The 14410-nt window shown below is 39.4% G+C and overlaps 1 protein-coding gene and 1 long non-coding RNA gene across 10 annotated transcripts in view; one reads left to right on the forward strand and one right to left on the reverse strand.

The window, feature by feature from the left end:
* Positions 1–14410, reverse strand: part of LOC127441420 (arf-GAP with SH3 domain, ANK repeat and PH domain-containing protein 1-like) — a 103616-nt gene that overhangs the window by 53697 nt on the left and 35509 nt on the right. For all 9 annotated transcript variants that reach the window (XM_051698830.1, XM_051698831.1, XM_051698824.1 and 6 more), the window contains one exon: positions 11580–11652. In XM_051698830.1, the coding sequence (XP_051554790.1) occupies positions 11580–11652 (73 nt within the window). The remainder of the gene's footprint in view (positions 1–11579; positions 11653–14410) is intronic.
* Positions 10475–14368, forward strand: LOC127441435 (uncharacterized). Its single transcript, XR_007897306.1, has 3 exons — positions 10475–10580; positions 11752–11896; positions 13602–14368. It is a non-coding gene; the product is annotated as an uncharacterized LOC127441435 (long non-coding RNA).

The following is a 14410-nucleotide window of genomic DNA, read 5'->3' on the forward strand; positions in this document are numbered from 1 at the left end:
AACAAACCAAAACACTTCTCTTTGTAATATAACAAAGTTTATTTATGCAGTAATATCAATTAATAATTAATACAATGCAGTCAATAAACTTCCGACTTACAACTACAAACTAAACAGTGATATGATTAGATATGGAAATCAAAATAATCCTATAACACATGAGGGTGTGTGTGTGTGTGTGAGAGCGAGTGTGTGTGTGTGTGTGTGTGTGTGTGTGTGTGTGTGTGTGTGTGTGTGTGTGTGTGTGTGTAAGTAAGGAGGGATGCACACAAAATGGCAGACGTGACTCTCGTGGAGAGTATGTCACGCGAGACTTCCGGCCAGGGAATATGGCCGCGAATGTGGGCGGAGAGAAACCAGTCAATGGCGTCTATCAGTTACCGCGTGTATCCGCTTGTACGATAGCTTAGGGACAAAGCTGAGCTTTATCACGGAGCTATCTACTAGCCAAAAATGTGTCCGAGAATGTTTGTGAGGGATCGTGCACGCGCGCGCGTGTGTGTGTGTGTGTGTGTGTGTGGTTAGTACGAGAGAGAGAGAGAGAGAGAGAGAGAGAGAGAGAGAATTAAGTGACGGCCCCAAAGCCGGTTTCGCGATCGTTGGAAAGGAAGCAGCTCTTAGTTTATCACTCAGAGACGCGGTGGACGGCTCGTAAACCATTTCGGTCTTTGATTCTTTAATGGATAAACTCAGTTTGCCGGTCCCACCCGCGATGGCGGAATACACCACAGTCCAATGTGGTTGTACCACAATACAGCAAATCAAATTCGTGATAATTAATACCCTGAGTATTAATAATGAGCAGATATGGCAGTCCGTAAACTGTACAAGCAAAACCTTGGTACACAAGAATAACTCACTATAATATTCTATCTCTGCCCAGACGTAAACCTCTTACTTGAATCGCATGAGGATGCAGGTGGATTGTGTGTTCATCCGTCCTTTAACTCAGACTCGGTTCCTCAAGGCTTGGGTGATGACGGGAGGCCGTTTCCTCACTCTGTCGGTGGGCGGTACGGCTGCTGATTCTCGGCGGGCTGGTGGAGAAATCAGAAACGTCGACTTGATTGAAGATGGAAGAGAAATCTTTAATCTCTTCACTTCTGCAGGCAAACGGATGAAGATGCGGATTGCTCGGCGGTCTCCTTCGGATCCGTTAGAGTGTTCGGTTGAACACAGAGTAATCTCAACTCGTCCAGCGAGATGGAGATTGTATGGCCACAGTTTCAAGTCGGACGTTACTTCCTTGTGCCATGAGACTGCACCTGAGAGCAGCGATGAGCTGCGTCTACCCACGGCGAGCAAAGTTGCTGGAAGCAAATCCCGGAAGCATTTCAGAGTTATTTCTACTCCTGATGATGTCATGGTTGAGGGACGTTCTGTTGTGTGCTTCATCCAATAGGAGCTGAGAGTTCGATCCTTTAGTGAGCAAGGCTTCATGGGATTTGTAGTCTGTTTTGGACTCCCTTTGTTTGATTTTGGCGCGGTTTTTATCAGTAAGATTTACGACATGGTATGTGGGGGCCTGAGTTAGGTTTTACGACTGTGTTAGGCCTGCCTTTGCCTTCTATCTGAATACATGAGGCCCAACAAAATCCACAACAAACATTGTGCCAAGATACTTTGCACTAAACGAATGAAGACGTATGCCATTTCATATAGGTGGAGGTAGATGGGCCTCCCTTACTACAGCTGTGATAACAAAGAAAATAAAATTACACGTTGCTTTCCAGTTGCGTTTGTAAACACAGCTGAAAACTGTACATTACTAATATACGTTGACTACACACATAATTTTAAAATGTTCAAGGGAAACTTGTATGAGTTTTCTGTCAGTTCCACTGATACTATTTTAGAGAGTGGTCTAAACAAATAATAATGTCTTACCTGTCCAACAAAAAAGAAGCAACATCGACATCACTACTCATGTGTTTCTCCGTCATCAAATCTTTCACCTTGTTTATGCCATACCGAAGTTTACTCTAGTTTTTTGCCTTTGCTGGTCTTTCTGTCTTCTTGCTTTGGACCTTTTTCAATTCTTCATCAGTACAGCTACTGAGTCTCCTGTTGTCTCTGTTTCTAAAGCACGATAATAAGTATGTTCCTTTGTGTTCTTTTCGCTCTTTGTGTCACCAAACAACACTGTTCTAAGCATAGCTAAGCGTATCTACATAGGCGGCAGCTAATGAGCGCGAGGATTTTCTTCTTCGACGTTTAGTGAAACACAGCAGACCATGTCATTTCAACATGGCGAAACACATTGAAGGGGGTGACCCACACCATGTTTAATAAAATTGTTTTTATAGAAAACTATTATGAGTACAGTCTTCATCTCATGTGAGTGTACACCATTCAGATCACTCTTCACAAAAACACAATTAATTTGTTAATGTGTAAAACTTTTAAATTAGCCCCAAATAACTGAATGCACCTTTAATAGGTCATATGAGTGGAGCTAATGGGGCTTTTCCATTGCACGGTTCAGCTCAACTCGACTCGACTCTGCTTGCTTTTTGGGGGTTTTCCACTGTGGAAATAACCTGGTACCTGATATTTTTTTTAGTACCACCTCAGTCGAGGTTCCAAGCGAGCCGAGCAGATACTAAATGTAATGTCAAAACCCTGCAGATCACTGATTGGTCAGAGAGAATCGTCACTACCAGCATCACTGGATTTGCGACACGGGACATCAACCCGCTAGTTTTAAAGTTAGCAACAGCGACAGCAATATCATTTGTTCACTGACTTTCAAATTGTAAAAAGAAATGGCTGTGCGCAAAACCACGCCTTGGTCAATAAACGAGGTACAGACGTTCCTCTCGTTAGCGACGAACGAAACGACGCGAAACGAAAAATCTTTCAGGAAGTGTCTCAGCTGTTGGCCGCACACGGCTACCACCGGACCTACCAACAGTGTAGGGAAAAGTAAAAAAAAAAACTTAAAAGTGACTACAGAACCATCAAGGACCACAACAGCCGGAGTGGTTCAAACAGAAGAAAGTGGAAGTGGTTCGACTAAATGGACGCTATCTATGGCAATAGACCAGCAAGTAATGGGAGGGAGAGTGCCCTGGACTCGGCGTTGTTGGAGTCCACGATGGAGGATGGTACGTTTTGTTACATTAACTTTATATTCTGCTTGAAAGCTTCACTTTTTTAGTTGACCAGCTACTGGAAAGCTTGCTTCTAAAACAACCAGCCCAATTTAACTGTTACACTTGTGTAAAATCACCATGCAACAACTGCTTTATGCAGCACAATGAGCTAGTAGCTAACAGCTAGCGGTCGTGTTATTGTTTATGGTCAGTAATATTTGTGTCGCGTTTAAGATGATGTCACGGCAGTAGAGGTGGCGCAACTATGACGATCAGCCTATAATCCCACCCACGTTGAGGTGGCACTAAACTGCAGTGGAAAAGCAAGCTCAGAAAAGTAAAGCGAGCAGAGTCGAGTCGAGTCGAACTGTAACGTGCAGTGGAAAAGTACCATTAGAGAGCCGGTAACCTGAAATAGGGGGTTGTCATCTTCCCTAAATGACCAGCTGTGAAGGTTTACTGCAGCCTTTCTGGGCTCAGGAAGAACAATCTAAAGGAATCGCAGCATGTTAACAGAGCTCATTCAGGATATTACACAAACAGTGAAAAAAAAAATTCAGCTGAGCTCATTTCTGACTGTTTATATGTCTATGTTATGAGCTCATGTCTTACTGTGCTCCTACATATGAGCCTCTCCCAAATGCATAAACACAAAGAGGTGGACACCATCCACTTACAGTGGTGTGAAAAAGTGTTTGCCCCCTTCCTGATTTCTTATTTTTTTTGCATGTTTGTCACACTTAAATGTTTCAGATCATCAAACAAGTTTAAATATTAGTCAAAGATAACACAAGTAAACACAAAATGCAGTTTTTAAATGAAGGTTGTTATTATTAAGGGAAAACAAAATCCAAACCTACATGGTCCTGTGTGAAAAAGTGTTTGCCCCACCTGTTAAAACATAACTTAACTGTGGTTTATCACACCTGAGTTCAATTTCTCTAGCCACACCCAGGCCTGATTACTGCCACACCTGTTCTCAATCAAGAAATCACTTAAATAGGACCTGCCTGACAAAGTGAAATAGACCAAAAGATCTTCAAAAGCTAGACATCATGCCGAGATCCAAAGAAATTCAGGAACAAATGAGAAAGAAAGTAATTGAGATCTATCAGTCTGGAAAAGGTTATAAAGCCATTTCTAAAGCTTTGGGACTCCAGAGAACCACAGTGAGAGCCATTATCCACAAATGGCGAAAACATGGAACAGTGGTGAACCTTCCCAGGAGTGGCCGGCCGACCAAAATTACCCCAAGAGCACAGCGACGACTCATCCAAGAGGTCACAAAAGACCCCACAACAACATCCAAAGAACTGCAGGCCTCACTTGCCTCAGTTAAGGTCTGTGTTCATGACTCCACGATAAGAAAGAGACTGGGCAAAAATGGCCTGCATGGCAGAGTTCCAAGACGAAAACCACTGCTGAGCAAAAAGAACATTAAGGCTCATCTCATTTTTGCCAGAAAACATCTTGATGATCCCCAAGACTTTTGGGAAAATACTCTGTGGACTGACGAGACAAAAGTTGAACTTTTAGGAAGGTGTGTGTCCCATTACATCTGGCGTAAAAGTAACACTGCATTTCAGAAAAAAGAACATCATACCAACAGTAAAATATGGTGGTGGTAGTGTTTTGCTGCTTCAGGACCTGGAAGACTTGCTGTGATAAATGGAACCATGAATTCTGCTGTCTACCAAAACATCCTGAAGGAGAATGTCCGGCCATCTGTTCCTGACCTCAAGCTGAAGCGAACTTGGGTTCTGCAGCAGGACAATGATCCAAAACACACCAGCAAGTCCACCTCTGAATGGCTGAAGAAAAACAAAATGAAGACTTTGGAGTGGCCTAGTCAAAGTCCTGACCTGAATCCTATTGAGATGCTGTGGCATGACCTTAAAAAGGCAGTTCATGCTCGAAAACCCTCCAATGTGGCTGAATTACAACAATTCTGCAAAGATGAGTGGGCCAAAATTCCTCCACAGCGCTGTAAAAGACTCATTGCAAGTTATCGCAAACGCTTGATTGCAATTGTTGCTGCTAAGGGTGGCCCAACCAGTTATTAGGTTTAGGGGCAATCACTTTTTCACACAGGGCCATGTAGGTTTGGATTTTGTTTTCCCTTAATAATAACAACCTTCATTTAAAAACTGCATTTTGTGTTTACTTGTGTTATCTTTGACTAATATTTAAACTTGTTTAATGATCTGAAACATTTAAGTGTGACAAACATGCAAAAAAATAAGAAATCAGGAAGGGGGCAAACACTTTTTCACACCACTGTACATCTGCAGAGAAAATAAGCAGATCATGTCACATAGGGGTGTACTGCCTCTACAATCATATATTTTTTATATTTTCTCACAATGGCATTGACACTTCAGATCCTTGTACCAAATATTGAAAACAGTTTAATTAATGAAGAGGAAGGTCATCTAAAGAAATGCAACTATCTAAAACTGATGTAATAACTTTTAAAAAAAGAGAGAGAGAGAGATCATAATATATCTAATACAAACTGGTATAAATATGAGCACAACTTTATGTATCACAGCATGTATTGCATTGTGAGGTAGTTGGCAATTGCTGATACATTAGACAACACAGATTAAAAGGAGGCAGACAGATTTAAACAATACTGTATGTGATGTGACATAACCAGACATCTGCAAAGGAATTCAACAGGGAACAAAGCCACATACCAAGTGTCAAAAGCTCTGGTATTAATCATCGCAAGCTGATTAGAGTGCTTCTATACAGTAGCATCTGATTAAACAGGATCATGAGGGAGACGGAGACATTAACACACCGACTGATGTGCATCATGAGCAGCTACATTCACCTTAAACTGCTGTGACTATTCACAAACCAAAAAGGTGACTTTTCTGCTGGCATTTGCTGATTCATGATGGAGATGTCTCTGCAATGCTGAAGGAGATATACAGGACAAGTGCTCTCAAAGGAATACTGAGGTCAGAGAGAGGTCAGCCAAAAAATCTGATCAAGCCCTGCAGCTTACAAAAGGCTGACCAGCCATAGAAAGTCTTAAAGGGTTAGTTCACCCAAAAATGAAAATTCTCTCATCATTTACTCACCCACATGCCATACCAGATGTGTATGACTTTTTTTCTTCTGCTGAACACAACCAAAGATTTTTAGAAGAATTTCTCAGCTCTTTAGGTCCATACAATATAAGTGAATGGGTGCCAACATTTTGAAGCTGCAAAATCCACATAAGTGCAAAATAAAAGTACTCCAGACACTCCAGATGGTTAAATCCATATATTCAGAAGCGAGCTGATAGGTGTGGGTGAGAAACAGATCAATATTTTGTTTTTTTTTTAACTATAAATTCTCCTCCCTGCTCAGTAAATCTCCACTTCACTTTCTCATTCTTCTTCTTTTGTTTTTGGTGATTCACATCCTTCTTGCATATCGCCCCCTAATGGGCAGGGAGGAGAATTTATGACCAAAAATGACTTAATTATAGATCTGTTTCTCACCCACACCTATCATATCATGTCTGAACACATGGACTTAACCACTGGAGTCATATGGATCACTTATATGCTGCCTTTATGTGGATTTTGGTTTAAACATTTGGCACCCATTCACTTGCATTGTGAGGACCTACAGAGCTGAAATATTCTTCTAAAAATCATAATTTGTGTTCTGCAGAAGAAAGAAAGTCATACACATCTGGGATGGCATGAGGGTGAGTAAATCATGAGATCATTTTCATTTTTTGGTGAACTATCCCTTTAAGGCTCCTTTTAAGGTTCTGGGTCATCTCGTACACAGTTGAGCGCTCAGCATTTAAAAAAATACTCTTTAGCCTGCGAGCGAATACGAATGCGTTCAATGCATGTGCAGTAAGACTGCTTTGTGATATTCTTTTAGCAAAGTCAATGGCAAGCGCATGCACTGATGATGCACACAGATGAGGACTGTCCGTATGTAGAGAAAATCTGGTACGCACGTGGACACTCCGCTCAAACTGTGCCGAGGATTGAATATGCGTCACGCATACTGCGAGCGTTCTGATCAGTAATGCGGACAACCGAAGTATACTTTGGCCTTTAAAATCACATTACTTAGATCATCTCATGTAAATCACACAATAATGTCATACCATCCATATAATAATCAGAAAGTTAATCGTGATTGCGAATAAATTAATGGTCATTTTGTAAAGTGAAACATGTTGCTGGAGTAACATCTTTTGTTGGTCCAGGAACAACATTGCTCTGATCTCATGAAAATAATGTGACTGTGGCAACAGTTTTGCAAAATGAAATTACGTAGTTCATTACACATATCGCTGCAGTTTCAAGGTGAAATGTCCTCTTATCGGTGCTAAAAGCAAGTCTAACGCTCTCCCAAAAATATTAGATTTTTAAAGTTAATAATCTATAGATCTCCCTAACCTAAACCTTTAACCGAAACCTAGTGTAACAAAAAGCAAATGTGAAATGATTTTTGTTTCTATTTTAAATTAATAAAATTGATGTTCCTACCCTAAATCTGACACCTAAACCTTATCGATAGTTAAACAAAAACAAATGTGAAGTGTACAAAACAGACATCCCTACCCTAAACCTAACATTTTGCAAAAATGTAGTTATTAAAAGTAGTAGTAACATTTTTACTATGAGACCAGGTTGAAACTCTGTCTGGTTGATAGAAATGCTGTTCCAGGAACAACAAGGATGTTGATATTGTGTCGCAGTCCAGGAATCACTGTCACCTAAATGAATATAATCTTAAATTCTGGCCCTGACCCCAATCCTGTGTATGTCCATGTCTATGTCTATCTGAGGTCTGAATGGCTTGAAGTGTAATCACTGCGATCACGTCTAGATGCTTTAAAGCTCTGGGCCTCGTTCCCAATAACGATTGATCTTAGCTGTTAAGAGCGTTTTCGACGAGCGATTTTACGAACGTTCGTTATTTTTTACGTGCGTTTCCCAAAACTGCACTTAACATGAACGTGCGAGGATGCACTTTAAGTGCTACTTAAGAGAGAAGCTGTCCATAAATGTGACGTGCTGAAATGTGACCGTATAGTGCTGCTCATTATTGTAACTTCATTATATTTGTGCGTAACTTTAAAAACGTTTGTAATTTAACTCGCTGGAAATATAACTTAATTCACCACATAATTCAGTTTTGTTTTGCAATCGTTTTGTGCAGAACAATATAATTATTTTACACAATCACTGCTTCGTTCATCAGATGTGCATTTTAATATTTTGTTTTAAAAATGTCAAAAAAAAGCTTCCAGGATTAGTGAAGACAGCGGGACCCTGTGTATGGTCCTGCTAATCACAAACATTAATTGAATATAACGAGATTCACCGTGTTATTGCGGAGCACAAAATAAGGAGACGTGTGGAAGCTGCGTTTTAGGGACATTCACCAATCAAAGGGAGATCTGCTCTTTACTCCCAAAAGTGATAACGGTTACAGCAACGCTACACAACATGTGCGGTACTACACAACGTGTGGTGTGGGCGAGAGTGCCCTTAGGTGTCAGAGAGGAAGATGAGGAGCCAATATACTGTACGGGTGATTTTCATGCACGGCAGCAAGTTACTGACTTTTTTCCTTCTCTCTCTGATTGTAATTTTTACAGTTCTCTGCAACAATCATGCAACCACTTTGATGTTACCAACTAGTCCACAAATAACTTTATTTGTTTACTTATTAATTTATCTGATCATCCAATATTGACTAACCATTTTCTGCATTTATTATTGTTATTATTATTATTATTATTAGCCTTGTCGGTTAAAAATAATAATAAAATAAAAGGTATTAAATGAGGATAAAATGTAGCTACAGGTATTTAAAATGTATTAGGTGTAATTTTGCGATTGTCCTGCAAGTGTCTGCATAAGTCCTTACAATGTTCTTAGCACTGTATGAGTACACCAGAGCACTCGTTAATCTATGAGCACTTAAGTTACGATGCTTTTGGGAAAGGGCCGCAAAACTAAGATGAATCATAAGATGGATTCTACGATCTACTTAGGCTTATGATGCTTTTGGGAAACGAGGCCCTGATCTAACAGCCGCTGGCCATTGGCATCTGGATTGGGTGGCTGTACAATGAGTCTGTTTACATGGGGAGTTATAATCGTGCTACCGCAGATTTTTGCATTGTCGAGCAACAGTCTTCATCTCTCTGTCCAAGTATACATGACACCATGCACAACTGAACAGGTGAAGAAAGGACGTCAGCTGAGGAAGTGTCGTAGACGTTTTCCAGGTTACCTTTTGCATCTTAGTGCCACGTCAAAGAAGTCAGCTACAGCGAGACTTTACAGCCATGTGCATTTCTTACTTTATTTATGCGTTGATTTTAGTGCAGATCAGATGGATGTTATCCGTTGTGTTTATGGGGATTACGGTGTCTTGGGCTGTCACGATTATGAAATTTGGCTGACAATTAATTGTTAAACAAATAATTGCAATTATGACGATTAATTGTCTGTTTTAGGGCTATGACGATTAATTGTCTCTTTTAGGGCTTTCACCATTAATTGTCATATTAATTGTCATATTTCATATTTAACTTAAATTATATAAAACAAATAATATAATAGAGATATGTGATTTCCTTTTAAGGCTTTAAAAACGTATAAATTAATTTCTTTACTTTCACACAATATTTTAATGCTCTTTAATTAAACCCACGAGCCCGTATTTCTCATGAAGCAAAACCTTTGAGATTTCGTTTCATCATTTTATCACTCCACAAAAATAGATTAAGCGTGCATGCGTGTCCCCTTCTGTGTCACTGCGTGTCATTAACACTACATGTATGAACTCACAATGACCAAAAACATTTGCATTTACACGATCATTTAAAGTGAAGCTGGAGAGCTCTGCGTTCACTATCAAGTTTATAGTTGACGGCGCGTGCATCAGAGAAGCACTTCATGCACTCTTCCGGACAGGAGCTGCTCTGGTTGACAGCTGCAGTGTGGCTCAGTGATGCTCAGAGTTCAACTGAATGACACATAAACTCGTCGTTCATTGCATTTATATATTTGCTTAAAATTCCTGTATTTGGGCATTAAATGTGATTTTAATTTGAAGTGCTCAATAATCACAGTTATCTCAAATAACAGCCATAAGATCAAATAACTGCGATCAGACAATTATTTAATAATCGTGACAAGACGATGCAATTTGCTACTGGATTGTTTTAACTATGCAAGCTCTGCTTTGCTTCAGTAAAGCTTAATAATAACGTTTAGACTGATGAGAGATGTCGTGAATAAATAGACGATTAAGAAAACATATGGTTTGTCTATATTTTCCGAGCGATCGCTGGTATTTTTATACAGTAGTTTTGTTGTCTGTACTGTATACTTAAACAGTTCTGTATCTGTACCTGTCATTTGCTTCAGGCAGCATTCTATGAATGGAACACACATGAGATCAGTAAAAGAAGCTCTTATCATCCAATGATAATTGAAAGTAAGATATGTGCAGTAGATCATTTGTAACTTGTAATGTTTACATCCTGCATTCATAACACTAATCCTAGCATGCAAACCTTGGCCATAGTATGCATCTGTTAGCCTCTTTTCTTGTATTTTATGACAGAATGTGTGAAAATAGTCCATGTAAGATCATAAAAAACTTTTTTTTATACTTGTTTTATTAAAGAAAGACATGTATTGCTAATGCAAAGATTGGTGTTGGGTGATACTCATATTCATGTATTATATGAGTGTTACTATGGCAGACAAATAGGAGGATTAGTCAATGGGTAAAAGAAATTAACATTTCTAGCATTCACCATATGTCCCTATTTACAAACCCCATTACAAACAAGATAAATCAGCCTCCGAAGGGCACTTTGAGGGGAGAACAATCATCTTAGCCATGCTTTATGATTGCTTCAAACAGAATCCCCCGCCACCCCACCCACCCAAAAAAAAGTATTAAACGGTGAGTTCAGAATAAACATTATTTTTGAGCCCCACACCTTTCTGCCCTCCAAAGTTTTCACAGTGTATGGAAAATCCTGTGAAAGGAATTTAGCATAGGGATGATCACTTCTGAATGAAATACACCCTGTGTTGTTGTTGCTGCTCTTCTTCTTCTCTGATTTGTGTTACGTTTGTCTTACAGGTTAAACAGACGTTGCGTGGCACCTCTGTTTTTCAGAGCATGCGCATAACGCACAGGCTTTTTGCGGTCCGATTGCCGTGTTTACATGCTAGATGGAACCGATATACAATCGCATTATCTGAGTCTGTTAATTCTGTTTTGCAAAAACTGGACTGCTTTCAATCCGACTAACTTGCTTACACAACATTTTAAAAGACATATTATTGTGACTGAAATCAGATTTTTTAAAGTGCATGTCCTGTAAATGCACTCATTGGGAATGCTTTTTATTTTCTGCAACCCTACTGTTGAACCCGAAAAGTGTTGCAAAGCCTCGGAGTCGGCTGGGTCAAATCTTACCTTGACCCGAGTTGTAGATTGCTTTGACAGATTTCTTGACCTTTTGTAAAGCTGTTCGGTCCTGATCCAAAGCCTAAAAGATAGACAAAAAGAGAAGAGGGTGGTTACAAACAAGACTTAAATAAGTCTGTGATTCGTTTATGATTCATGATGTCTAAATTTATCAATCTAGGAATTCCACAGGAATTACACCGCTAGCCAAACCTCGAGGAGCATAACCAAATTCTGGGGATCCCATGATCACACTGTCTGTAACCATGGGAACACAGCCACAGCAGGGGCTTGGAGAATCTTTCTACTCACAGATGGGCCAACAGGTTGGTGAAAATATCTGAAGACTGAATTACATGCTTACAAACTGCTACATTTGAACATTCAAGAGATGTTAGGCAGAATGTAAGCCTCCATTTACTTACATTGCATCTTTTTTTCATCTAAAAAAAGTACGTAAATGGTGACTAATGCTAACAATCTGCCTAACATCTAAGTAAGAAAACCATAAGGGTTTGAAACGACATGAGGGTAAGTAAATCATGATGTAATTTTCTTTTTTCTTTGAATGGTTGTATTGATTAAAAGTAAATTCACTAGCTAATACATTTGATGAACAACAGGTTAAATCTACTAGGAAAAGACAGCATGGGGTGGTTGAATGAGACTGTTAATGGGTACACACAACTTCACATACCAGAGATGGACCCTTGACATGCAGTTTCCTAGCAACAGCAGTGAAAGGATGGGAGAAACCCTCAACCATAATTTTGTCTATTAGAAGGCTTTACTATCAGATGTGGATATAATTTCAAAAATCAAAACCATTGGGAAATTGAGTCCGTAGTAAACAGCACATGTCCCCGAGGGTGGTCACAGATCTCAGCTCATGCATTCTCTTTGGCTACTTTCACACAGTCAGTGTTTGTAATCAACAACCATGTACTATGCCTAACAGGAGTGACTTTTGTCCTGTACTCATAAAAGCAGACAGGAGCAAAGCAAATAAGGTTAGTCTGAACAGGTAATCAAAGTCAATCCACTTTTCTAACTCATGATAGCCTTGATTAAGATTTTAAATTTTCTAAATTTTCTCGTCTACCCAAACACTGAACAAGAGTTTTTCTGGTGCTCCAACCATACAAAACACACATATTTTTTGACAATTGCATTACCTGAGTGAGGTTAACAGCCCTAACCTTAGTGACTGACAGCAAAGAATACAGCCTTTGAAATAAATTGATGCACTGCAGTAAACAGCAGTGTATAAATGAAACCTATTTCCTCAGAGAAGCCCACTGACCTTGCATCAATTTATTTCTGTCTTCAAAAAAAAAAAAAAATAAAATAAAATAAAATACAGACTAGGGAAATAATGCATTTCCTGCATGTGGAGTCTTTTACTACTTTTTAACTCTGGTCCAGACTGATGCGCCTCTTCCCTCTTGGACGTGTGTCTATGAGGATGAAGGGGAAATTATGCCAATGAACGGAATAAAGGCAAGCTGACTCAGAGCAATTAACTTGTTAACTTGTAAGACAAACAGATTGGTCAAAAAATTACTAAAAAACATTTTTAAACGTTTTTTTTTTACAAATTTAATTTGTAATTCATCGAAAGTTTCAGGCAAAAGTTCTAGGTTAGGGAGGTATGTTTTAATTTTTTTAAATCTAAAATTCACCTTAAAACCGTGTCTGAATACGACACCATTTTAGTTGCTTTTGGCACCCCCAGCTGGACATTTCACTGGAAACCTGCAGCCAAACGTGATATACAGCATTTACATTTTTAATTGCAAAAATGTTGTCATGTTCACGTAAATTTCATGAGACCAGGCTAGATTCACAGAAAGACATTCTTATATTGATTGTGTCCTGGCGGGAAACAGGTCATCAGCTCATTGAAGGCGCTGGCCTCAGAAGCACGTGCATTGCATTTATAATCCAGTCTGTAGATTGATGTCTTCCTATATGCTTGAGATGAGTGGTGTTTCTGAATCATTTATTATGTTCATGTACCTCCTCCTTCAGGGATCTCAATGCTGAGGCAGAGAAATACTGACCATTTGGACAGCTGTGGCGCAGTGGTGATTAAAGTAATACTTCTGAGTCAATAATGAGATACATGATTTCCCTCTGTGGCCATTCTCTAAATTTCCTGCAGCTATTTTTGGACATTGGTACACCAAAATTGGACGTCCCACTGTAGTGCAAACAGAGACAGACTCTTTTCGAGCTTTTTCTATCCTTGGCCATTTGGGGCATTTCCCTTATTTCATTGTTATTGACTGTTATACAAAATAAGTAAAACAGAGCTACATCATCACAGTGCACCCAAAAAATGTTGTTTTAAACCCAATAAACCATACGCATTGTTTTTTTTTTTCTCTTTTTTTTTTCTGTGGAATACAAAAGGAGAAATTTTGAAGAATATTTACTAGTGGTCGACCGATATATCTATATTAATTGTTTCATTATCGCATCAGCCATTAAATTTTCCTCTTTAGCCGATTTGTTCTTGAGGGCGCTGAGAATCGCCTGCTTGCATGTGAAGCGACTGAGACCTGTAAACAACCAGTCATGGTTTGTTTTGTTGTTACGTACCATCGTGTTACTACAATAATAGACCGGTGTGCAACACAGTGTCATTTAAACAGTCCGCATATCAGAGCCACGGCAGACGCGTCTGAGCTCATAATGTTAAAGTGCTCACCTGTTTCATTCTCCCTGTCTCTTCTAAACAGTTCCCTGCAACTTTTAACAGTCTTGTCTAATGATAAAAAGGCAAATAAAACTAATATCATATACTCTCTGCAAATATGCACATATCTCGTTTAAAC

Source organism: Myxocyprinus asiaticus, chromosome 5 (assembly GCF_019703515.2).
Source record: "Myxocyprinus asiaticus isolate MX2 ecotype Aquarium Trade chromosome 5, UBuf_Myxa_2, whole genome shotgun sequence".
Lineage (NCBI taxonomy): Eukaryota > Metazoa > Chordata > Actinopteri > Cypriniformes > Catostomidae > Myxocyprinus > Myxocyprinus asiaticus.